Source organism: Uloborus diversus, chromosome 8 (assembly GCF_026930045.1).
Source record: "Uloborus diversus isolate 005 chromosome 8, Udiv.v.3.1, whole genome shotgun sequence".
NCBI lineage: Eukaryota > Metazoa > Arthropoda > Arachnida > Araneae > Uloboridae > Uloborus > Uloborus diversus.
This window is the reverse complement of record NC_072738.1, coordinates 145596286-145622319: the sequence shown is the minus strand read 5'-3', so window position 1 is coordinate 145622319 and position 26034 is coordinate 145596286. Positions and strand designations below refer to the sequence as shown.

The 26034-nt window shown below is 34.8% G+C and overlaps 1 protein-coding gene across 1 annotated transcript in view; it reads right to left on the bottom strand.

Annotated features, from left to right (window-relative positions):
• Positions 1–26034, bottom strand: part of LOC129228662 (neurogenic locus notch homolog protein 1-like) — a 76616-nt gene that overhangs the window by 16182 nt on the left and 34400 nt on the right. Inside the window, exon 9 of the mRNA XM_054863346.1 lies at positions 21747–21992. Within this exon, the coding sequence (XP_054719321.1) occupies positions 21747–21992 (246 nt within the window). The remainder of the gene's footprint in view (positions 1–21746; positions 21993–26034) is intronic.

The window sequence follows — 26034 nt, the reverse complement described above, 5'->3', positions numbered from 1 at the left end:
ATGGGGAGGGATCAGAAAAAGGAAAAATATAGAAGAAAGTTTCGTGATGGCCACAACATACTAGTTTACTTCAGTTTCTGTCTTTGTATTTATGAAACTAATCAACTGAATTTTACACTGTAAAAATAATTCAGAAACGTTCATGGAAAATAATGGGCAGCTGTGTGCTCAGTTTTTGCTAGTAACATATCTTGCAAAATCCAGGAACGTTTTCCGCTAAAATTCAGTAACCTTCGGAAGCCTCCTGAAAAATTCAGAAATCTTCCCGTTTAAAGGCAGTCGTGTCTCTAAAAATAATATCTTGGCATTTTCCTAATTTATCAAGGAAGTTAAAAGAGCATTCATTGCAAACATGGATAAAGCTAAGCCAGAAATGCAAGTAAGTAACGAGAATTTTACCTGCCTGCTACTCTTGCAAAGCAACGTAATCCATACTTTGTCGTTCCTTTTGAGAGCTTAAATAGCATAGACGGGCAGTACTTAAAGTGAAGCCGATACACTTTATAAATACACTCAGTTAATCTTTAAACTGGGAGCTAAATTTTTAACAATAGTGAAAAGTCTGCATTCGTGTAACTAGCAGCAATTCAGGAAACTTTTTGACAATGATACTTGATTTTTCCAGGAAGTGGATAAAAACCATTGAAATCGCATAACGTGACACGGAAATACCCAGTAACGTTTCAGAATTTTTTTACAGTGTATTTTGCTATAAAAGAAAAGTACTTTCAATATTTGAGTTATAAGAAAAAAATGATAAAACATCTAGATTGACCGCCATATTGTTTTTTTTTAACCACGTGGTGATTGTACCTTGGGATTGTACATTTGTACACTAGGACACGTCCCAAGGGACAACATATGCATGGCTCTTAATAATTAAGCTATATTTAGGAACATGGCACAATGTTCTAATCATATGTATTGTTTTAAACACATTTAATGTTAGATAATAATTCATAATTATTCCTTATTCATAATTTAGTTCATTATCATGAAAAAAAAATTTTTTTTTTGGTGCAAAATTGGTTCAAGTATAAATGGCTGTTTCCTAAATCATAATGACTTTCTCATAGTACAACAGAATGTGTCCCAAGGTACAATAGGATGCTGTACTTCGGAACAGCTTGGAACTCATACTTTAAATGGTTTACAATATTTTGTTTTCAAACTGTTTGAATTTTAAAAAATATATTGCATAGAAATATATGTTGGGGTATTTATTTTAATGTGACTTTTGGATTTTTAATTTGATTCGAACAATTGACGTTTAAAATTAAAATATGAAAAGTGTCCCAAGGTACACCACTCTCCCTGCTGGTATCGGTTGAAACCACTTCCATGGCTGTATCAACATCACATCTCACACAGCTTCATCTCCATCCTCTTTCCGGGAGGTTGATATTCCGTACCCTGTAAGTTCCAAGAAAACAGTGGGAGAATTTTTCTACTTCATTTTCAGTTTCTTTCATTTTCTTGGGGGAGGGGAGGAAGATTAAGTAAAAAAAACTTAAGTAGAACAACAACCCAGTAAGTAAGTTGCACCCAATCGTTTTTTACCCTGGGACCGCAACTCGTATTCAGATAAATTTCGCGGCATTGGAGAATTTACATATGCTTAGGTTTCAATTGCAGTATACTTATTTATTTTTTTTTTTTCATTTTGGGGGGGGGGGGTGTCTACGTAATGCATTTGTATGTGAGTTTTCAGCTCTCCTGCGTCGTGGAAGTCTCTCGTATTTGTGACTTTTGGGGCACCGTAAATCCACTACTGCTTTGCTGGTCCAAACAGTGAGAAAATTAAAATTTTTAATTTTTTTCTCGATATTATGGGAAAATCAAGACGGGGAAAATTTACAAGCCAAGAATCGTTGTCATCACTACTACTGATTGTTTTATAAATATGAATTTTCAATCTCCTTTATAAAAACCGATTTCTGATCTTTTGGCATCAAAATTGGCGTCAAAAAACTATTATTCATAATACCAAATGAATAAGATCGGTTATAAATAAAGGTTCCAGAACAAAGTTTTCAATTTGTAACATTGAATAAAACAGCGAGCCACGTGCTTTATCGGTTTGGAATGCTCAGAAGAATCTCATCAAGCCATAGAACAGCAATGGTTGCTTAAATGCTTGAGATAGATTTACATAAAGTACCATAATATAAATTAGTTTTTGGTCTAACTTGGAGCCATATGGATCAGCTTCACAATACTTTACATTTTTTAGAAAAATTTTCTTCCAAAAAAAAAAAAAAAAAAAAGCCTGCAGGAGGCTCAAAGCCCTCAAAGCACTTGACTAGCAAGAGTATAATGTCAGTTTCTACTTTTCATTTTACAAAATAATTGGTATGACTGTACACAGCTCATCGTATCTATACCTCAGGACTCGACTAACTTTGATTTAAAAAAAAATCCCCCATAATTATCTATTAGTGCCATAAAAACTCGAGTTCCAACCTTTGTATGTCCCAGACCAGAGTTATCCAATCGTTTTTACTCGTGGCCGCACCTTATTCTAACTACCAAATCACACATGAAAGTTGATATCCCCAACTCGACGTTAAATCCCGGTTATCACAAATTTGCCATTTCAACTGCGCTTGCGCGCGGACTTAGCTGATTTCGAAACTCTTGCTCAAACTAATGAAAAACATTTAAATTTGTTAATATGAGCTAAGAACAGATAAAAATTAGAAATTACAAAGCTGTCTTTGATTTAGTTTTTACGCCTCGGTAAAGATTGAGTTTTGAGTCTTAATTATTAATGGATTCGGAGCCTGATTTTTCTATCAAACAAAGGCCCTTTTCAGGGCCAAATTTTAACCTCAGAAGAGCGTACTCGATCTGCAGCATCAGTTCCAACACAAAGCGGAACCCTCAACCTAAATACAAATGTATAATAGTAAGCTGTTTATACGCAAAAGACGGATATTTGTAATATTCCGGTCATTTTTGAAGTACATAACGTGTTTTACGTTTACGTTAAATAAATATTTCCAAACCAATAAATATTGAAGTGTCATTTTTCTCTTTTCTTTATAAAGATTATCAGTTATTCATATCCGTAGTTTCATATAATGTATCCCGAAATCGCTGTGAAAATACTCTAATCGCATTCATTAATTTGTTGGGACTCTAGCACAACCTAAATATAAACAAGCAACACGAAATCTTAAAACAGAAAGCCCAAAAAGCGAAGTCCGTGCGCAAGCGCAGTTGAAATGGCAAATTTGTGATAACCGGGATTTAACGTTGAGTATATCTCCATTGTTATCTTTTGAGATAACAATGGGGAAAATCCAGAAGGAAAGAAATTACAAACATAGAATTGTTGTTATTATACTACATGCTTATTTTATTGTTGTTTTGATGCTACATGCTTATTTTATTGTTGTTATTTATACTACATGCTTATTTTGTTGATGTGAATATTCCAACTGTTTTTTAGAAACGAACTCCTGACTACATGACGTCAAAGTTGCAACAGTCATTCGATATTCCAAATAAGGATGAGTGGCTGTTTTGAAAGATTCCAAATTATCTTTTTAGATTTGCAGCACTGAACATATCAACGGGCCACATGGATCAGCTTCATGGACCACGCATAGTCTACGGGCCTTAGGTTCGTACCACTGCCCCAAACAAATGTTTTTACGCTGTCATACAATGTAGTGATAATGTGACACGTCAAACTGACTTTGAAAGTGCAGGTATAATCCAATAATTCTGAAGTTACTGTTTTATAGCTACCTTTGACTGTTATTCGAAGATGCTGAAATATCTCTTCCCACATATTCAATATATATATTAAAACGAGTTGATCTGCGCATCATATGACTTCCTTTTACTCCAATTTAATGTCATTTCCCCATTATTGGTAAATTTAATGTGATTCAATTGTTTACTCTCTAAATATCACCAACAGTGGCCAAATCGAAACAGATTTTAAAAATAAAAAATCGCCAAATTTGTTGCCAAGTTGTTGACAAATCTTGGCGACCAAAAGACTGGCGATATATCGCCAAGTGTCCGCTAAGTTATAAAACCACTTGAGTTTACATCGAAATTAACAATGATTTACCTCCAAAAAGCGGGAAAAGACACCTTTTGAAACATCCGAATGCAATTAAAAGGGGAGGTCACAACTAGACCCCACTAGGAGTCTACGTACCAAATTTCAACTTTCTAGGACTTACCGTTCTTGAGTTCTGCAACACACATCCGCACATACATACATACGTACATACAGACGTCACGAGAAAATTCGTTGTAATTAACTCGGGAATCGTCATTATGGATATTTCGCGTGTTTATACGTTCTTTGGCACTTATCCACGTGTGGTCGAGTCGAAAAAAACTCAATATTCATTCGGGGGGAGTAAAATGGAAATTAAGGTCGATTTTTGAGTGAAAATTTTTTTGCGAATACAATACTTCCTTTCTACTTTCTTCTATATCTAATATATAGAAGAAAGTATTGGATTCGTGCAAATTTTCGAATTTCGAATTTTGACGGATTCGAACATTTTGAGGTGTGCTGAGTCCATTTCGACTATTTTTGGAAAATGTCTGTCTGTCTGTGTGTATGTGTGTGTGTATGTGTGTATGTGTGTGTGTATGTGTGTGAGTGTATGTGTGTGTGTGTATGTGTGTCACGTCTGTGTGTGACCAGTTTTTTGTGGCCGCTCTACAGCAAAAAGTACCGCATGAAATCGAACGAAATTTGGTACACATATGTGCCCCTATGTGAACATTGGTTTTTGGCGTGAATTCCTCCAAGGGGGGTGGAGCAATGGGATGTTTTTTGAGTTTTGCTCGATTGCTATTCCCCAGGAAGTAACTGGCGGAATCAGACAAAATTTGGTCCATATGTTGTCCCTAACAGGTACAGATCTTGATTCAATTTTGGTGTCAATAGCTCAAACGGGGGTTGAGCTATAGAACTTTTTTTGCCGTCAATTGTGACTGCTGTATCTCAATAAATAATGAACGTAATCTAACAAAAATTTATCTACAAGTAGCCCTTAGAGGGTATGAGAAATGATTCTATTTTGGTGTCAACAGCTAAAAAGGGGGTGGCGCAATCGAACGTTCTTTTTTTTCCATTGTGAGTGCCATATCTCAAGAAGTAATGCTACGTTCTGGATGAAATTTGGAATAAATATGAATCCTTATGTAAACAGGCGTTGGTTTAATTTTGGCGCCAATCGCTCCAGGGGGGGGGGGGGCTGATTTTTTTTTATTTGTGTGAATAAAAATAGCTTTTTAATTGCAACAATAAGAAAGATAAATCGTAACAGACTGTCGTCTGCGTTCAGCTCGTGCTTTTAATTGCATGGAAATGATCCGAAATATTATCTCAATGATTTAAATTTTTTAACTGTTGCCATCTTGAGTCTGCTAACAGATAAATGTTTGTAATTATTTTCAACAAGGCTTTAGAAATAATTTTCAATTTTCATTCTTTGCTTTGCTTTTAAGATAAATCAGAAATTGGGATGGTCAACAAGTTTTGGCATGTGTAATTTTGTTTTCGTTGGGAATATTGCTTCCTCGTTTGGCATGGGGAGGGATCAGAATTATAAGAAAGATATAGAAGAAAGTTTTGTCATGGCCACAACATACTAGTTGGAAAATGTCTGTCTGTCTGTGTGTGTGTGTCACGTCTGTGTGTGACCAGTTTTTTGTGGCCGCTCTACAGCAAAAAGTACCGCATGAAATCGAACGAAATTTGGTACACATATGTGCCGCTATGTGAACTTGTGCCCATTGGTTTTTGGCGCGAATTCCTCCAAGGGGGGTGGAGCAATGGGACGTTTTTTGAGTTACGCGTGCTTGCTATTCCTCAGGAAGTAACTACCGGAATCAAACAAAATTTGGACGAACGGATGTAGACAGAACGACTGCTAATGTAAAAGAATTGAGTCTAATGCGCATGCGTCAAGATCGGAAGCAAGGGAAAATCAGAGAGGGAAAATGGTCTTGCTTTTCCTTTACTATAAATTTAAAATATGCTGTGCTTTACTGATAGATGGCAGCACACGTTTTACATTAAATTTACTGCTTTCGAAATTTTCGGATTTTGAAAAAAATACGCAAAATGTGTAACTTGTGTGTGCAGCATATGAATGAATATGAAGCAGGGACTGACTTGGAAGTTTTCTTGCCCTTTTTAGAATAGCTGGTTGACTTCAATTTTATAGAGCTCAAGAAAAATTAAATTTAAGGGCATGGAATTTTTTTTCAATGAAATTTAGCTTGTTCACACATCATTTTGAGATGAACTTCATAACTTCAATAAAAATGATGAACAACTAAAAAAAGATAATTGTAACTAACAGAAAACACTAATACAGGAGAGGAAAAACTTTAACTTAGACGATTTGAAAGACATTTATTTTGAAATTTCAAGTAATAATAAAAACAGTATTGAATTTCAAACTTAAAAAAAAAAAAAATTAATTTTGAATGCTTTAAAGCAAGTACTCTCATTGCTGGTCTGGTCTCGGCGAACCAGTCATTAGAAAATTCAACCAGTTCCTTAAGATTTTTTCCCAATGGCATAAAACATCCTTACTCTACTCAGAATATTAAAATAATAATAATTACATAATGATTTTAATTTTGACGTCTTGAATTCAAATTGTTTTTTGCAATCACAAACTGCAATAGAACTCTACTCATTGTTTTTCTTGTTTCTACAAATGAAATGGAAAATATGGAGAAGAAATTTGTACTTGTTGTGTTATGACTGTTGAGATTTTAAAAATTATATGATACATGGCACGCCCATAAAAAAAAGAAACAGTTATCAAGATATAGTTATTAAGGCCAATTTGCACTCACACACTTGTCATAAAGATTATGTTTACTACGTACACCATAAAGATGTTTTTATTTCTTCTCGATCTTAAATAATAGAAATTAGTAATCTGGAAATATTGTATTTTGATGAAGTTTGACCATTTAAGTTTACTTTTACATATGTTTTCACCCAAGAAGATTTTGTATAATAATACCCCCCCCCTCCACCCGTTTTTTAATGTAAAACTTGCTTGAGTTAAGCCTTGGGGGGGGGGGAGATGAATGAACCAAAATTAAGCACGACTCATTCTTGTCGTCATGTTGATCTAAAATATCAGACCAATGTCAAACTGCAGTCAAGTAAGAATAATAAGCAATTTGTGATTGCTCAAACAAAAAAAAAACCCTATTAATAATGTAATACATAGATTTTCATTGCAAATAAAATGTTAAATGCAAAAATGTGCAGGAACACTGCAGACACGTGTTTCTGCGTTACAAGGAATACCTTTTCCAGTGCATAAAATGTGAGCTAATGAATGTAAAGACTTCCGATAGAAAAATCCGACTTTTGTCGGATGTCTTTAAATCCATACGCTCACATTTTGAGCATTGAAAAAGTCATTCCTTGCAACAGCAAAACACATGACTACAGTGTTACAGCACATTTTGGCTTTTAATTTTGTTTTATTTGCTTATTTTTTAAGCAAAGATATTTTTATATTTCTTATAAATAATTTTTGTCTGTATCAATAATCCATTAAATATAAAAATTTCATTTTTTCTACATTTACCTTTTTTGCCTCATTTTTAATAAATAAATTTTATTAACTTCAGGGACATTGAAATCAAGATTTACTCTATTGAAACATAAACTTCATTATTCTCAAAATTTAAGTTTGACTTTTAAATGATAGTAGTATATTATATGCTTGCACTTTTTTATAAATTGTAAAATCTGTCTTGAACAGTATTCAATTTTTTACAACTACTCGTTGTTGGCCGAGTATCTGATCAAAATTTGGCCGAGTACCGAGTAATTAGAGTACTCGAACATCTCTAGTAATAATAATACGCCATAAAGTGTTTATTCTTTTAATAATTTTCTGAAGTTTTATTTCGAAGTTTCTTCACTTTTGATCGATATTGGTACCTACTTATCTTTACACTAAAATTAGTCTAAGTAAATTACAGTAAAAATATACTATCAACCTAATTAACAGCTCTTTAATTCCTTACATGTATTTTTGGTGTAATTGTAATGCTATGCTAATTCTTCAAGTAATTTGGGGCCGAACCAGGCCTATTTGGCCTGTGCGGTATCAGTTTCTGATTCAAGGGAACAGTTCACATAAAATGTGTCCATAATTTATATTGACTTTTAATGTCAACTTTCATTAAACAACAAAAACATACATTTGTTTCTGAAAATTATATAACATTCAAGAGAAAATTATATAAAATTATCGAGAGGAGAGCCACAAATTACTATTATGGATGACACTTGTAGTAGGAAAGACTCACAGGCTCGTTATTTGGCCGATCGGGAGGGTCTAATAACTCTCCCCCCCTTTCTGCTGGACTTTAGAAACATAATGCATTTGTTGCTTTTTCGCTATATATACTGCATTGAATGCAACTCCTTTGCCCCCCTTCCCCTTGAGTTTTTTGAAATGATGGGCTTAGATACTTATAAAAATAATGATCCCTATGACAGCTGATTATCATCAAAACTAGCTGGCTGTTATTAACACAATTTAATGACATTAAATGCAACATAACTGCCTATATATTTTCTACTCAGAATCCAAAACACTGAGGTTTTTTGGAAAATAGGAATGAAAAACGGTTTCTATTAGTTTCCATAGCCATATATTAATCACTCTAAAATCACATTTATTAAATGTTTCAATTAATTTGTGTTCAAAACAAACACTTTAAATATAGTGAAGACACAATTTTACCTCCCCTAAGTCAACATTTTCCCACATTTAATGTTTTTTCATTGAGTCCCATCATCAGTTTTGCTGGCTACGTGTTTCCTGTATTTAACGTTCTTTTTTTTCAACCCAGTCCTTGAAACGTAAAATTAGGATTTCACTGCAATGTAGACTCTAATAACCAGGGCTCAGGGACGTAGCATTTGCATGTATCTATTTTTTTTTTTTTTTTTTTGTATAAGCATCATTCTTTTCTCCATGAAACAATTTGTAATAGAAACTTTTTTCAATGACAATCAATCTACATATCTAAAAGATTATATGAAGAAAACAATTTGAATATGATTTTTTTGTGACATGGCAACTCTTGAAATGCCGCCCTTACTCATCTTCCTCCAAGCTTTGTAATAAGTTTCAACAAAGAATAATGCAAACTTTGACACTCGGGGCATTTGAAAGGGGCTCACAATTTCCCTTGGGGAGGGCACCCCTGCATAGGCTCACCTTTTTGGCATTGAAAAAGGGGCCTTGAAATTTGAAACACATGCATGCAGCTTTTCAGCTAATCTTTCAGCTTTCTTTCATTATTCAAACACAAAGGTTTGATTTGATTCTTAAGTGACTGGATGATGTATATTTACTTTTCAGTTAAAAACAAAGTTCTTAAATTTATTACAAAGCAGTAAACATGCATGGTTGTTAATTCAAAAGAAATCAGATTAAAAAGAATGCTTTATTAAAAATGAGTATGCAAAGTTTACGTAACAGACATGATCTAGGCTAAGCAGTTAACACATAAATTAATATTTAACACAATAATATAAACAAATACAAAGTAAAAAGCAACAAGAACTTCAATTGGCAAAGTGCGACAGACTTAAGTGCTCAGTTAAATGTGCTCTTTTTATTAATGTTATACCATGAAAACATATGGTGAAAGAAATTTTTATGTTTTTTGAATGTGAAAAATTGTAACTAAGTGCAGAAAATTTCCTAATAACTTATGTAGTGTAAGACAGTAATATGAAAAACAGGATATATTTAGGGTATTTGTAGTTTATAGGCTTACTTCTTGAACATATGAATGTAGAACATCATAAAATATATAATGGATTAAAATTTTTAGTTTTCAAATAGAAAGCAAAAACAGAAGAATAATGTCAAAGTAAATATTTTTGAACAAAAGCAAATAAATGTTTCAAGACTTTGCAAATATGTTCTTTAGTGTTGAACTATAAGTAGCATGAAAGCAAAGAAGTGTTTTTCATTTTTTCAGCTTTACACTCACTTTTGTCAAGAGAAATAATTCATTTTTTCATTGGCCATTTTAGTTTTACATTCTGAACATAAGTTCACTACTTTATTAGGGTTTATTAAAATGTATTATATATATATGCAGTTAAATTTCAATTAAATTTAACAATTTTTATTACTAATTATATATATAATTTAATTTAATACATTTTTATTCAGTTACAATTTTAAATTTTGTTTCCTTCTGAAGCACTCTTTGAAGAAATCAATAGAGAACAAGCAATATTCAAAGATTCTTCAACAGATGGTTTAGAGCGAGAATTGGCCGATTTCTGGGGTTTTTTTTTAGTAGAAAAAAACCTTTGTGGTTTAATATTTTTATTGGCTGGAACTGTACCAGTGGTTGTACTGGTGGAAGGATATTGTACAGGCTGTGTTTGACTATCATTAAATATACTTTTGGCTTTCTCCATGACTTTCATAACAGATGAAAGCTTATGTATTGATGAACATTCATTAGTAGATTTTATAATGCTAGCACATAACAGGTTAATGTCACTTTTCATTTTTTCCAATTTGTTGTTCTGTTGCATAAAAGAAGAAATCATCAATTCTTTCTGTTGTTGAAGAGAATCATTTTCCTCATATATAACTAAATTTTTTGACAACTCTTCATCATTTTCTTCTGTGCAGGCAGGTTTTTCATCCTTCATTTTTAGGCAAACTAAATGAATATGTTTACAAATATTCCACTGAATGCTGTTACTAAAGCAAGTACATGTAAAATTGTGCAAACAATGCCCGCAGGACACACAAATTAAAGTGCAATCAGCCGTGCAATCTTTTATTTTTTTAACTTCATAAATGCATACTTTGTTTGAAAAGGAAGGAACAGACCAACCATCTTCACTTTTTAATATGTCAGAGTTGGTGACAGAAGCTGCAAGTTTATGAGCTCTTCTCATCTGACTCATTTTAGAAGTTACTTTCCCTCTTTCAAACATTATGAGACGTTCAAATGTTTTATCTCTAACGAATTTCATAATAACATGAACGGTTCTATCTAACCTCTTCACCCTCTTGCCATCCAAATAAATATGCTTTATGACCTTATGCATGCTTTCCATGTACATATTTGTGTTTATTCCGGACCATAGTCGGTAGCAAGCTGCCCATAGTTCTACGCGGTTTGCATAATGAGCTTCAAAATATCTAGCAAACTCCACTGTAGAAGGTTCTTTTTTCAATAAGGCTAAAAAGGCAGGCAACATATTATTAAAAGCTTCAACGTCTGTCTCATTATGTAAACAGTAAAGATGTTTATACACCCATGGCTGATCCTCTTTTTTGCAACACTTTTCAAGTTTCTTTTGCCAGCTACGGTCAACATGCCAACTGCACAAAAGTTTTTTGCTTCCTTTTCCGAAAACACTCTGCCATGCATTATAAAAGGCATTGTCATCATCTGACATAAAAATTGATGGTGAAACATTTATGCCATGATTTTTTAATTTTTGTAGTGCAACAATTAATAAGCAACTGTCATGGCGATTGCTGAAAATGAATGCCGCAGGGAATCCTTCCCTCTTATCATCAACTACCAAAATAGTAGCTAAATCAAAATTGTATGCATTTACTCCATGAGTGAAATCCATGCATATTATATCATTGCCGAACATCGAAAACATCTGCTTCTGCCACGAGTTCATTATTATTAGCAGAAAGTCATCTGTGGCCAATTGTGGTATTTCCTCATTGAAAGTGCCTTGCTGCTTGAAAAAGATCACAGGGGAATCTTCATTTTCATTACATTTTGTAACCCATTTTGACACGCTTTCTGCATCATTTGGATCGATAATCCCCTCATGGTTAATGTTGAACTCTTTTTTAATGTTTAAAATGTCTCTCCTTGTTACCAAATGAATTCTTTGGTAATCAATTGATATGGAGTTTCGAATATCATCTAATATTTTAGAAATTGAGGTACCACTGCTCAGTTGTGTGCTGATCCTTACTTTTTCTTCATGCGTGAGGGCCATTTTGCCAATGTCATTGGTATGTCCAACATGCGTTTCGAAGAACTCCACGCATACTTCTCTTGACTTTTCCACAACTTTCATCATGGCAGGACAATTGTGCCCAATCACATTGCTTCCTTTCACTTTTATGTGCCTCTTTTGCTTGCCCTTGCTTTTGAAAACCCCGCTTCGATGACAGTAAAAGAAGGAAACAATTTCATCCGTCTTCCTTTTTGTGCCGCATTTTTTCACAAATTGAGCATGAGTTGTTTTCTCAATTTCATTTTTCCAGTTATTAAATTCTTGGAAATTTTCAAAATTTATTAGCTGTTTTTTTTATTTTTATTTGGTGAGTTTCAAATAAATGTAGCTCATATGCTTTTTTTGCTTGAATTCAGCTTTGCAAAGTGGACAAGACATTAGTGACTTCGGAAACCACGGCTCAGTTTTATGGATGTTTCTTATATGAGCATACAAATTCGACGACTTCGAAAATGTTTTCCCACATTGTGGGCATTCATGCTGAAAGCTTTGAAAATCATCATCGTCCGAGTTGTCCATGCTTTGGCAGGAAAAATTATGAGCAAGAAATATAAATGCGGGTTTTTCTATATATAGAATAATTCAACTAAAAAAATTAACAATAAATAAATATCTATCATAAAACACCGGGAAAAGAAACGAATGTCAACAAATGTTTACAATTAAAAAGATAATAAAAATATGTAACGAAAACATCGAAGAAAAGAAAATTTTTAATCAAAATTTTAACTCAGAAAGCTAACGTATAGGTTCAGTATAACGCGGCAAAAGTAAACAAAGCATAGGGGATTTAAATTTCCCTTTCAAGGGATTTTAAAGATTTGAATTTCCCTTTTACGCATGCGCAAAGCAAAACCAGCAAGAGGAAAAATTATCTAAGTTTTTAGCATAAGCAGTCGTTCTGTCTGCATCCGCTCGTAAAATTTGGTCCATATGTTGCCATTAACAGGAACAGGTGCTGATTCAATTTTGGTGTCAATAACTCAAACGGGGGTTGAGCTATAGAACGTTTTTTGTCGTCAATTGTGACTGCTGTATCTCAAGAAATAATGAACGGAATGAAAGAAAAATTTATCGGCAAGTAGCCCTTAGTGAGTATAAGAGCTGATTTTATTTTAGTGTCAACAGCTAAAAAGGGGATAGCACAATCACCCGTTCTTTTTTTTCCATTTTGAGTGCCCTATCTCAAGAAGTAATGCTACGTTCTGGTTGAAATTTGGAATATATGTGAATCCATATGTAAACCTGCTTTGGTTCAATTTTGACGCCAATCGCTCCAAGAGGTGTTGATTTATTTATTTTATTTTTTTTTTTTTGCAAATAAAAATAGTTTTATTAATGCAACAATAAGAAAGATAAATCGTAATAGATTGTCGTCTGCGTATTTCTCGTGATTTTAATTGTATGGAAATGATCGGAAATATTATCTCAATGATTTAAAATTTTTAACTGTTGCCATCTTATGTTTGTTAACAAATAAAATATTTGTAATTAATTCAAGCAAGGCTTTTAAAATAACTTTCAATTTTCGCTCTTTGCTTTGCTTTTGCAATAATTCAGACATTGGGATGGTCGTCAAGTTTTTGCATGTGTAATTTTGTTTTTGTTGGGAATATTGCTTCCTCGTCAAGCATGGGGAGGGAACAGAAAAAAAATATATATAGAAGAAAGTTTCGTGATGGCCACAACATACTAGTTTGTAAAAGGAAGTAAAAAATTATAGGAACTTTGCGATCCTACGAAATGAAAATACAGAGTTTATAAATATTTAGAGATGTGATCCACTCATTATTTCATTCAATCATTCTTCACTCACTAATAGTGTAATACCGTCGAGCCCGCTTAACGGAATAGCAATATTCAACGAAAAATGATTCTAATAAGCGGGATATTCCATTAAACGTGATTAAAATAATAGACGTCAACAGTTTGGTACATTGAAAATGCATAACGTTAAGCGGGATATTCAACGAAAAATGATTCTAGTAAGCGGGATATTACATTAAACTTAATTAAAATAATAGACATCAGCAGTTTGGTACATTGAAAATGCATAACAGTATGCGGGATATTATTTTATCCGATATTTTAAGAAGCGGGCTTGACTGTACATTACAAAAAAAAATAGGGACTTCATATTATTCAAATACTTACCCACGCATATACCATCCTTCGCTACGTATCCATCGCTGCAGTTGCATTTTTTATCGTTTCCGGCGAAGTAACACGAGCCAAACTTTCCACAGTCACATTCTAGAGGTATAAAGAGAAAAACGTAAACATATCGCTCATTTGGAAGACAATTGCCACAATACGAAGAAATGAAAGTTTACAGAAGAAGCGTTTGAAAAGTTTTACTCTTCAGGAAATTTGCTGTAAAAAAAGTAAATTTGCTGTGCTCTCCAGTGGTTAATACTATTAGAACAAAAAAGTGTCATTATTTTCCAAAGAAGATAAAGTCATTTGAAGCCCTTTAAACGAAAAAAAAAGAGAAGAAAGTTAAAAATTTCGTATTGGGGTACTCTTCTTTCAAACGAGCGATATCTAAATATCAATACATATACAATGTGTACGTTTATAGAAGTATTTTTAAGGCAAAAGTAAAAAAAAAAGCATTTTATGAAGGAAAAATTAACCTTATGACAATATACTAAAAACGCTCCGTAAAAATTTTGTTTGTACTTGTGTGTGTATGTTTTTGTGGTTCAGCGATGTCTAGGTTCTAGAAGACTCCATAGCACGTACCGACTTGAAATTCGGCAAAAATTTACTGCGGACCTCAAAGATTTGTGCAACGAAGTTCTTTCTTTCTTTAGAGGTTAAGTATTTTTGTCCTTTTTTTTAAAGCTAAAACTTGCCACGTGTTATCTAATAGGATGGCGAAAGGATTCCCGCCCCTTTTACAATTTTATGCCATTGAATAGAGCTTTTTTCTGCACAAGATAAGTTTATCAGACGGTTTTCTCAATTCATTAGAGCAAGGGTTGTAAGAACTCCTGATTCAACAAAAATCCTAGGATAAACTCAGTTCAAGCTCTGAGCTATAGAGAGAAAAAAATTCTGAAGATCACGAGTTTGAAAACAACTTTTCAAATGTTACGTACGGCCGCTTGCACAAAAGCCCTCCTACCACCTATAGGTGTCAGATTTGGTACAGAATCAGTTCAAACCCTGGAGGAAAGCACTTTTAAGCGGGGATTTTTGTTTCTTCTTTCCTTTTTTAATTTCGTTGCTAATTTTTAATCAAATTCTTTTTCTTCGAGTGGGAGCAGGATTGTCATATTTTTTTTAAATTTTTTTAATGAATGATAAGAACTAAAACCTCTCATTTCTACGGTAAGGAGAGCGGAAATATTAATTTTGTTCTAACAGCAACGCGTACTTTAATACATTATGATTCAACTTAATTCTTTGCGAAGCAAATAAGATTGCGAAGGTGAGTTTTAGCGGGATGGGTGCGGAACACCCTGGTATATGTATATGAAAAAAAAATTATCGTTTTGTATCACAAGCAGTTCGTGCAATAGTGAAACTCAAATAAATCTAAATAAATTTCTTTTAGTGGTGTTCAAATTAACTCTTAAATGTTTAGTTTTTATGTATTATTTTTTAAATTATGATGCATTTATACGCCTTGCTGTAACTATAAACCTTAGTTAAAAAAAAAAAAAAACACGCAATACACATCACAAAAGAAGACCCCACGTATTAAACATATTAAATAAAATGTTAGCGGTTACAATAAAAGCAGAAATAAGAGTGAACACATTCGCCCTTTGTTTAAATGATAAACAATAAGGGCAGTGCACCCCGAGAAACATACATATATATTAAAGTTATCTAATACGCATACTTAATTTCATTTAAAATTTTAATTTTTTTGTTTTACATCGAAAAATAAGTTAAAAAATTGTTTAATAACAATCCAGACAAAAAGATAACTTTTAATGATTTTTAAAAATATTTCAGGGTGAATAGAGTCTCCCATCTTGCGACAAATGATCAGGCTTTTAAATTTGTCGCCTGTTTTGTCTCTCATAATAATGTTAACATATAATGTAGTGCTCCTCTACCTTCTACTTCAAATAAAAATAATGATTATCCCAGTGGCCATGTTCGGAGTTAGGGTAACATTTAACATATAAACTGTAACAGCAATTTAGAAAAGTTCCGGGGAAATGATGGGCAGCTAATGTGCCCAATTTCCGCAAGTAACATATCCTGCAAACAACAGGAATGGACGGAGTTGACTGCCCTAAAATTCCAGGAGTCGGATTTGATGGGAGTGTAGGAGTGGATTTGATGGGAGTTGGTCATTAAAAGCTATTTCCAACAAAATGTGTCTGAAGTAAATCCGCCTTTTTTAACTTCAGGATCTACATTGACTTAGTTTCGTCACAGGCACCAATGCTAAGAGATTTAAACTGTTCAAAATTGAGCAGAAAATTGCTCAAGCCTAAAAGATATTTTCTATACATGCTCTTCTTCAAAAACCTTTCTTACAAAGCTTGTTTGAAGCTAATTCGCTTCTGAGCTCGCGGTATTGCCTTGAATCTCCCGTAGGCGCTAATGTAAAAGTTTTTTTTTTTTTTTTCTATGTTCAAAATTGAACGAAAAATCAGTCAAATCAAAAAGTGAAAAATGGGAATGAGATGTCCTCGCCGAGATTTTTCGAACGAAAAAAATTGTTCGAATTGGACTATTCACTCAAAAGTTATTAGGGGGACACACAGACCGACAGACAGATTTTTTCCTCCCATCTCAATACCATATATTCCAATTTTTAATTTTTCGATTTTTATTTAATTATTTGATTTATTTTTGACTTTTTTTTTCTTTTTCGTGATTTTTGTAAGATGCATTAACCCATTTTCTGTACTTTTCTCTTCTTTTTCTGACTTTTACTGGGAAAATAGACGAAAAAATATCAAATCGATTTTTTTCTTTGCGTGTCAAAAAATTTTTAGAACTTACCTGTACAGATTCCGCTTTTAACTGCAAAGTTTTTGGCACATTTACAAGATTTTACATTGTTCACAAAACTGCAAGTCCCATGTCTGCCGCAATAGCATTCTGGAATTAAATACAAACACTCATGAAAATGTATTAATGATTAGTTTTCAGTATCACAGCTTTCGAAATTCATTAGCACTGTATCTGAGGATAAGCAGGATAGAAGCAATATGGATTTTGACTAGAATACTTAAATACATCCAGTAGCGGCCGATTCAGATATCAGCGCACCCTTGATCAAACGTTTTTTCAAGGTCCCCTGCAGTCAAACCTTACAGTTTTAACCCGGGAGGACGCGCGGGTGTCATTTTATGACCCCAAGCCATCTGCAAATAGTAATTGCCAAAAAACTAGCCATCAGTTCATTTTTATTCATAAATAATCCCGCGCGTCCTGCCGTTTGTTTCACAGACCAACTATTTCGAATGGCCAATACGGTTATTTTGTTTATATTCCTTCATATTGAAGTTATTTCATGTAAATAGTAATGCCAATACCATACGAGAAAGAAATGTCATTTTTAAGCACTTTTTGCTGATATTGAAACAAAAAATTGCTTCATCAATGAAGAATATGGAGCTAAAGATTTTTTTTAGAAGAGAAGTTTTTAGATGATAAAAATTTCAGCGAATATGATACAGAGTTGAAAAAGAAATAAATAAAGTGAATAACTGTGATTGTTTAATGGAAAATTACGATGTAAAGTGAAGCAAAATGAGACGAGATAGCCTTGAATGTAGCGACTTTTTTTCCTTTTTTTTTTAGTTTTGATAAAAAATGAAACATTTTTAGCATTAATTCTACAAGTTTATGCATTACAAACACCAATTACAGCATTATAGTTGTAATGAAGTTTTTAAAACTCACATAAAGTGTTATTATTCACGTGGGTCTGAACTTGATTTAAAGAACAAATGTAGAAATGCCTTCATTATAAGTGCAATGTAAGACTCATTTATAAATTGCACTTACGCCTAAAATTCTATTTTAATGTCGAAAATTATAAGACGTTATGTTTTTAACAGTAAAGAAGTCGAAAAATGGTGTTTTTATTAGCGTATGACTAGGTTTTGATCTGGGGTCATTTCAATAACCCCCGCGCGTCCTAACGTTTACCCAGGAAGCGCGTGTTCTCCCGGGCTGCATTGGCAAAAACAATTTAGAGCCTCTAAAAAGCAGAGGCTTTAGCCCTCGGTCTAGTAGGCTTATAGTAGGCCTAGTAGGCCCTGCCAGTTTTGTTTATTTGTTGTCTCTCTCTACTAAGTCTGTTAGAGTTGGTTGCATTTGGAAAGAATTGGAGGTAAGTAATGTGGTATGTCATGGAACCTGCTCCATAAAAACTATAGTAGCCCGTGTATCGCAAAAAACATTTGTGAATAAAATTAGTTAATAATTAAGTAAAATTAGTAGTTTTCTGCAATTATCCTCTTAAGAAAAACATTACCAATCAGGTCATAAAAATGTAAATGTATTCTTTTTATACTTGAGGCTTTTTTCATAACAGACTTTAATAAACATTGTTTGCTGTTCTTCAAAGATTATACTTAATTCAGCTTACCATTTAAATTGACATGACAAATATACAGTCGACTCCCACTACAACGAGATCCGACTTACGCGAAATGGCTATAACGCGATTTTCCCCCATTAAACAATTTTAGATCTAACGCGAATTCCTCGCCCGCATCACAAAAATTTTCGGAAGGGAATTGCGGTGTATAAGTTTCGGACTTGTTATTTTCTACTATTTTTTTTTATTTTCTTTTTTTTCGTGAATGGACCTTCATCCTTTTAGCATCACTGAGAGCGGAAGTTCCCACATCGTACTAATCTGATCATCTCGCTTATACAAATACTCTTCAATTTCCATTTATTTTTCTCATTCTAAATGTGAATGTTGATGAAATATAATGACACATAAAAGCGGCGTTTCATCTAAAGTTTGTGAAGATGAAAGAAAAAGAGAAAGTTTCTGACAATCAAAGAAAAGCTTTAGGTTATGAGCATGAACAACTATAAAATGCGTTGAAGGTAGCACTACAATTAGGTATAAGTGGATCTTCCATTATGTACAATTAAAAGTCAAGAAAAAGAAATCCGTAAAAGTTCACTGAGTAGTATCTAAGGAAAATGCAAAAATTATTAAAATGGAAGCTGCTCTTGTATTGTGAATTTAAGAAACCAGGAAGAAGGATGTTACCATAAATTTAAGAAACCAAGAGAGAGGTGTTACCATAGATGGAAACGCTATAAAAAATAGTGAAGCAACTGTATTATTCATTTAAAAATATATAAGAATAACGGTTGGATCTAGCAGCATAAATCATCATCATCTTCACTTTATTAAGTTACAAATATCATTATTGGATCTACTATATACATTACAACTATCGCCATTTGTTTTCCTTACTACATACAGTACGCACTGCGTACCATATTGGTTTATTTTATATCTTTTTTTTTCCCATTGATCATTGATTTTGAGCATCGTAGCAGTATTTTGGGTTGAATAAAACGGTTTTATTGTAAAATACAAATAAAAATTCAGCATTTTATGTAAGAAACTAATGTGTCGTTGAGAAATGATTTTTAACAGTTTTAGGTGGTGTTTACAAGTGTTTAAAATAATTGGGTATATTTATAAAAGTTTTTACACACAGCCTTCGCCACAACGCGAAATTTCGACTTACGCAAGGGGTCTTGGAGCACATCCCTCGCGTAAGTCGGGATTCGACTGTATGTACATTTATACAATACAAAACAACCAACCGTCTTGCATTTTTAATACACGCGCATGATTTTGAGCAACACTCGTTGGAGTGGGAAGGAATGAAACAACGGTTATCACATTGAGCAAACAAAACGGGAATAGTTTGGGGTATGGTATCCTCTAAGAGATATGCGGGCTTCGCAGCGTGGCTCCATACCTAAAATGAGGCAGTTTATGAGTTCCAGGGGGAATTAGTCCCACTCACTCAATAACACCACTATTAATTTATAATTAATAGTGGACTGATTTAATAATGTTGTTAATAAAAACTATACAACACAGGCCATGGACGGCCCTCGGAGGGGATTTCGAGTTACAACTGCCCTCCTGAGGGCGTCCCCGACATACATTATAGGTTTGAAGTCACGTGATCTGCTTGGCCCATCTATCCGGCAAATATGCTCCATTTCCAGAAATTCGTTGACCATACTAGTTCTATGACACTCCGCGTTGTCGTCCATGAAAGTAAATCCAGAACCAAAAGCACCTTGAAAACGTGAGCATAGAGCTCCAAGACCTTATCCCTATACCACACAGCTGTCTCATGCCTCTTTATAAGACATGGAGGGATGTGCGGCCACCCAACCTGATGCCGGCCCAGACCGGCATCAGGTTGTTTCGACGACATCTCCTGTTCGTAGCAATTAACGGGACGCAAACAGTAGGTCTTCTTGCGAACAATTTATTGTCTTTCATCAAAACTTCTGGAAACAGTTGACCTTGAAATTCATTTCCAATGGCCGCATTTGGACCTACTTCTGAATAAGAGTCGATTACGCGGATATCGGAAAACGTTCGACGAGAATCGTCGGCTAAGCTGAACTGGGACTCGTTAGTGAAGAGAACGGGTAGCCCATCGGTCAATACTCCAATATCTTTGCTTCCTTCGCAATGCTAAACGACATCTCCTGTTCGTAGCAATTAACGGGACGCAAACAGTAGGTCTTCTTGCGAACAATTTATTGTCTTTCATCAAAACTTCTGGAAACAGTTGACCTTGAAATTCATTTCCAATGGCCGCATACAAACCACGAGATAGCTGAGAAGCCATAGTATCCCTGTTACGCCCTCGTTATAAGGGACAGAATGGCGATCTTGTCTGGCCGTCGTGCTTCTTGGACGATCGTGTTCAAGCCTTTTCTCATAGGATCCTGTATAATGGAACTGTCACTATAAGTTGCACACGACGCTGGGCGTTAAAGGGAATTCTCTACAAATATGGACTCTAGATTGGCCAGCTTCTAGCCTCCCCGAAATTCGTCTCCTCATTCCATCATTTAAACGTTGATGGTTACTCATTTTCACCGATAGAATCGGAAAACACTAGGTGCTTCCAAAAAGCACAGAGAAATTCGCAGGAGTTTGTTAGATAACAAGATGGACCCGTTGTTACACGCGATTATACAGCCTATTCCTCTACTGACTCCAACCCCACACACGTGCACGCTTAGGTATTCGACGTTTGAGATTTGCATCTTTGTCTCTTATCAGTGGTTTTGCATTTCGTTCATTTTGTTACATGATATTCGACAACGTATACAAATTCTCATATTTTTGAACATTGGAGTATTATTCTCCTCCAAAACCTTCCATCGAAGTATTTCAACTGTTCTATCTAATTTCTTTTGCCATTGACATAACAAAAAAAAAGTGATTGCGCAGACGATAACTAAATGAAATAATACATAAAATATATCACATTGTAGACGAGAATAAATGTATAAATATTGAATGTGAAACATAGCAGAAAAATAATTTACGAAAATCAGTATCAAGTACACTATCTGAACGCAAATTGTTTTCCAAATCGCGCCATAATTGAGATGAATGCATTCCTTGATTTAAATTCATGCGAATCATCGAGTTTTATCAGGGCTAACTTGAAGCGAAGAAACTTACCTTTGCATTTCATGTCCTGTTCATCAAATTCGTACAAATCATTATCACACTTGCAGTAGGCTTCTTCAAGTAGTTCGTTGTAGACGCATGTTAAATCGGTACTTCCTCCACAAATATTGAACTGCTCGCAATCAATGATTTCCTCGCAACGAAATCCTTTGGTGCCTTTTTTGCAGTCACAGAATCGGGTTTCCGGATTACATACGCCACCGTTCCTGCACTTACTTAAAGTGGCATCACATTTACCTGTTTTAATGAACAAAATTCTACAGTCATGTTAGAAACTTTCTGCACGATCATATATGGCTGAGTTCGAAAATAATCCACCGGTTACGATTCAGTGTGGTTATGACGTAATTGGAATTTCTTTAGGGGGCCTGCTAGAACAGCTGTGTTACCGAACACTCGTGGTTACACCGCGGTAGTTCTAGTTCAGCAGCAAACGACGCTTCAATCAAAGCGTAACTTTCGTGATAGAAAAGTCACATGCGTTACGATAACACGACCGGATTGGCCTATACAGACTTAATGATATCGCTAACAGCGTCCTGGCAGCGGTGCGACAGGTTGATACCAAGTCGACCGCCAAAAGCAACCGCAGCATTTCCGAACGCGGTTAGGTGACGTCACCGGTTCCAACGCAAGCTTTTCTGAACGCATGCGGTAGCACCAAGGCTACCGATCCTCGTTTCCGAATGCACCCTAACAGTTGTTTGAGGTATAGCCCCACCAAATTTCGCTTACGCTTACAGGCAGTGACAATCGCTGAAAATCATAGCAACAAAGAGGGCGCTACAAGGAATCCTTGTTTTCATTACGTTGCCATTGGCTGGTGGATGCAGGGGTTCCGTTCAGCGCCTCTTGCGGTCAAAATGGGCGACGTCCAATACAAAATAAACTAATTTTGAAACATTTGCTGTGGATCCGCTCATGCATACACCACAAACGTTGACATTGATTGGTGGATGCATAAGCGGATCATATTTGCATCTGTTTAACACAGAAAAGTCATAAATTGTCAAGGCCCGTAAGCGTCAGCGCCATCTAATAGGGTTATATTTGAGGTATAACTGGTTGAGCTCGCGTGCTAAACAGCACACAAAAGGCCGCGTGGGGTACCTGTATGACCTTGTCTAATAATTTTTGCCTAGTGCCTAATAGGACTCGACCGATACATCGGCCTGGCCGATGCATCGGCGCCGATGGTTCAACAATTTAGCCACCGGCATCGACATCGGCGGGCCCATGCTAACTTGCAGGAAACATCGGCCCATCGGCCTTAAAAAAACATCGAAAAGCCGATGGAATTGGCCGATGTTTTCGAAAAAAAAAAGGACCTTTGTTGTTTTACTTTCTAATACAAAAGTAAAGGGAGTTATTGTTTTTATATAAAATTGTTTACTTAAATTTCAGTATGAATTTCTATTTTAGTCACCCCAAAACAGTTTTTAATACTGTATTCAGCTACTAAACAAGTTAATAATTGCGTTGTTTCTTGCGGCTGGATGTACGTATGTATCTCTCATAAGCCATAACTCAAAAATTGTAAGCTGTAGAAGGTTAAAATTTCGCATGTAGAGTGCGCGTACGTTCCAGTTGCGCATTTCCCTTTTTGTTTTCGATCGGGTGTTCTAAAAAGCCTATTTACTCATTTTTTTTTTTGTGGCTATTAATTACTTATTTCAATGCGAAACTAATACATATAGCGTCTCAGACTGGCGATCATTTGGTGATATATTGCTGAATTAGAGACTAACTTGGAAACAAATATGAGATGGCGAAACCGGTTTTGCGTGATTGTGTTTCTTTTTTTTCCGTCAGACGCTCACTTGGGCAGGACTGTATTTACCACAACCTGTTTTTTCACATGCAAAATTATTGCTTTCACGAGTCACTCAGCCACACTTTTAATAATATTTATGTTTGCATTGAAAATACTTTTTTGGGTTCTTCTTCATAATGTTTTCTTCTTTGAAATTTTTAAAGAGCGAAATGCCTTATGAGAATTTATAAATGATTTTCCCATTCATCCAAGCTTTGCAGCAGAGTGAGAACACTTTTAAAACATTAAACAGTTCAAAGATGATGTAAATAATTTGTATGTCAAATTTTGTGAAAATTTGTGTAAAGGGTTTTGTATAAATGGACCGGACATTTGTATCGAAATGGTCCATAAGGGATGCGAAACTACAGCTATTTTTCAAAATTTTCATTAATTTATTAAACAACGTAGAAGTATTTAGTTAACTATTCACATCACCTGCATTAAATCTTCAATTAAAAAGTAATCTTGAATGAAAATAGAAGCATGATAGTATGAATGCAGAAGTATGTCATTTACGCTGTTTTCAAAATAAATTACATGAAAGTCAGTTGGAATAAAAAGCAACAGAATTTCAGTGTTACAACGATACGATGAATTGAGAGATGAATGTTGTTCCATGTATGGCTCGGAGAGTAATTGAGTATGAAAACCTTCATTTTATGACTCTTAGTTAGTAAGTTCAGAGTAATAAAAAAATATTACTCTTTGAACACCATCGATACTAATTTTAACCCTACACTGTAAAAACAAGTCAAAAACGTTCCTGGAAAATAATGGACAGCTAGTGTGCTCAATTTCTGCCTGTAATATTTCTTGCAAAAAAACAGAAACGTTTCTCACTAAAAGACAGTAACCTTCTTAAAAATATTATTGAATACTTCTAAATATTACAGAATTGTTTCCGGATAGCGCCAGTTATGTTTCTGGAACCTTAAGTTAGTTAAAAGTAATAGCTTGGAACCTCTCTCATGTACAGGGAGTCCAGCGAAGGACTCCCTGATTTCAAAATGAAATATCTCGAAAACAAAGGCCGATATTGGAATAAAATAAACGGCATGTTTTTTGTGAAACCCATAAAAATCATGTTTAGAAATTAGTGACAAAAATGGCCAGCGGGGGGCGCTGCACGCTGTAATTGCAATAGAAATTCCCATAAATAGTGCTGCGAAGATGTTAGGAGCTTCAGCAGTAGTTTTGCCTCTCAGAGGTACTTACTGTCCGACCACGGATTGTATGGAATTTTCAAACGTCCAGATAAGACAAATCTATCTGAATGAGGGGAAAAAGTAAAAATTTTATGCCGGTATTCCGCTCATTTGAATTAGACTCTGCTTCTGCAAAAGCTAGCATCGCTAAAAAATAATAGATTCGTCCATTTCCGGCTGTAAAACGGATGTTTGTCTTTCCATACAATCCGTGGTCAGACAATACATTTACGCTAGAAATTATTGTCCAACCCCTTCGCAGCACTATTTATATGGACTTCTATTGCAAGTACAGCGTGCAGCACCCCCTGTTGGCAATTTTTGTTACTAATTTCCCATTTTCTGTACGTGATTTTTATGGGTTTCACAATAAACATACCGTTTATTTTCTTCCAATCTCGGTCTTTGTTTTCCAGATATTTAATTTTGAAATCAGGGAGTGCTTTCCTGGACAGCCTGTACGACAAACAATACAAATGATGTTTTTGCTTGAAGGTCATCCACCTTCTCTTCGCGATCAAGCTTTACTTGCTATTCTGTGTCTTAACGTTTATCCTAGTTTCAATAAGGTTTTTGGAGCTGTCTTGGGAAATCAGGAAGGTGCCAAGCTACTATTTAAAACCAGCTTAAGTTTCCTCTGAACAGAACCGGATTTAGGGAGGGCAGGCGGGGGCTACAGTCCCGGGGCCTCCAAAACAAAGAGAGGGGCCCCCACAATAAAATTTTTACAAAATATCCTAACTTTCACGGGTCGAAAATATCGGATATATACATATATATCAAAACATTCGGATATATATGAAATTATCGGATATTTTCGAAAATATGATGATCTTTTCGAACCCTGATTAGGGGCCTCCATTCCACTTCCAAATCCGGCCCTGCCTCATGACTGGCTTCAAGCAGAGATATTTCTGTATTATTTAGATAGATTTAAGGATGAAGGCAACTGACTTTTAGCGGAAAACATTCCTGTTTTTTCGCAAGATATGTTACAGAAATTGGACACATCAGCTGTCCAGGGGGTCTTTCCAGAAACGTTTCTGAATCCTTTTTACAATGTAGTGCATGTAAACCTTTGTCAATTGTAATTGTTGTTTGCAGTGTACATGTTGAAGCTTAAAAAAAAAAAATACATGCGCACAAGTATGCATCAATTAGGAAAAAATTAGCAAGCATAGTTATTTTGCAGTAAGTTACCGCTCTAAGCTAGGGCTAAGGCAGAAATACAGAAAATACACCGCCAGCTTAGTCATTT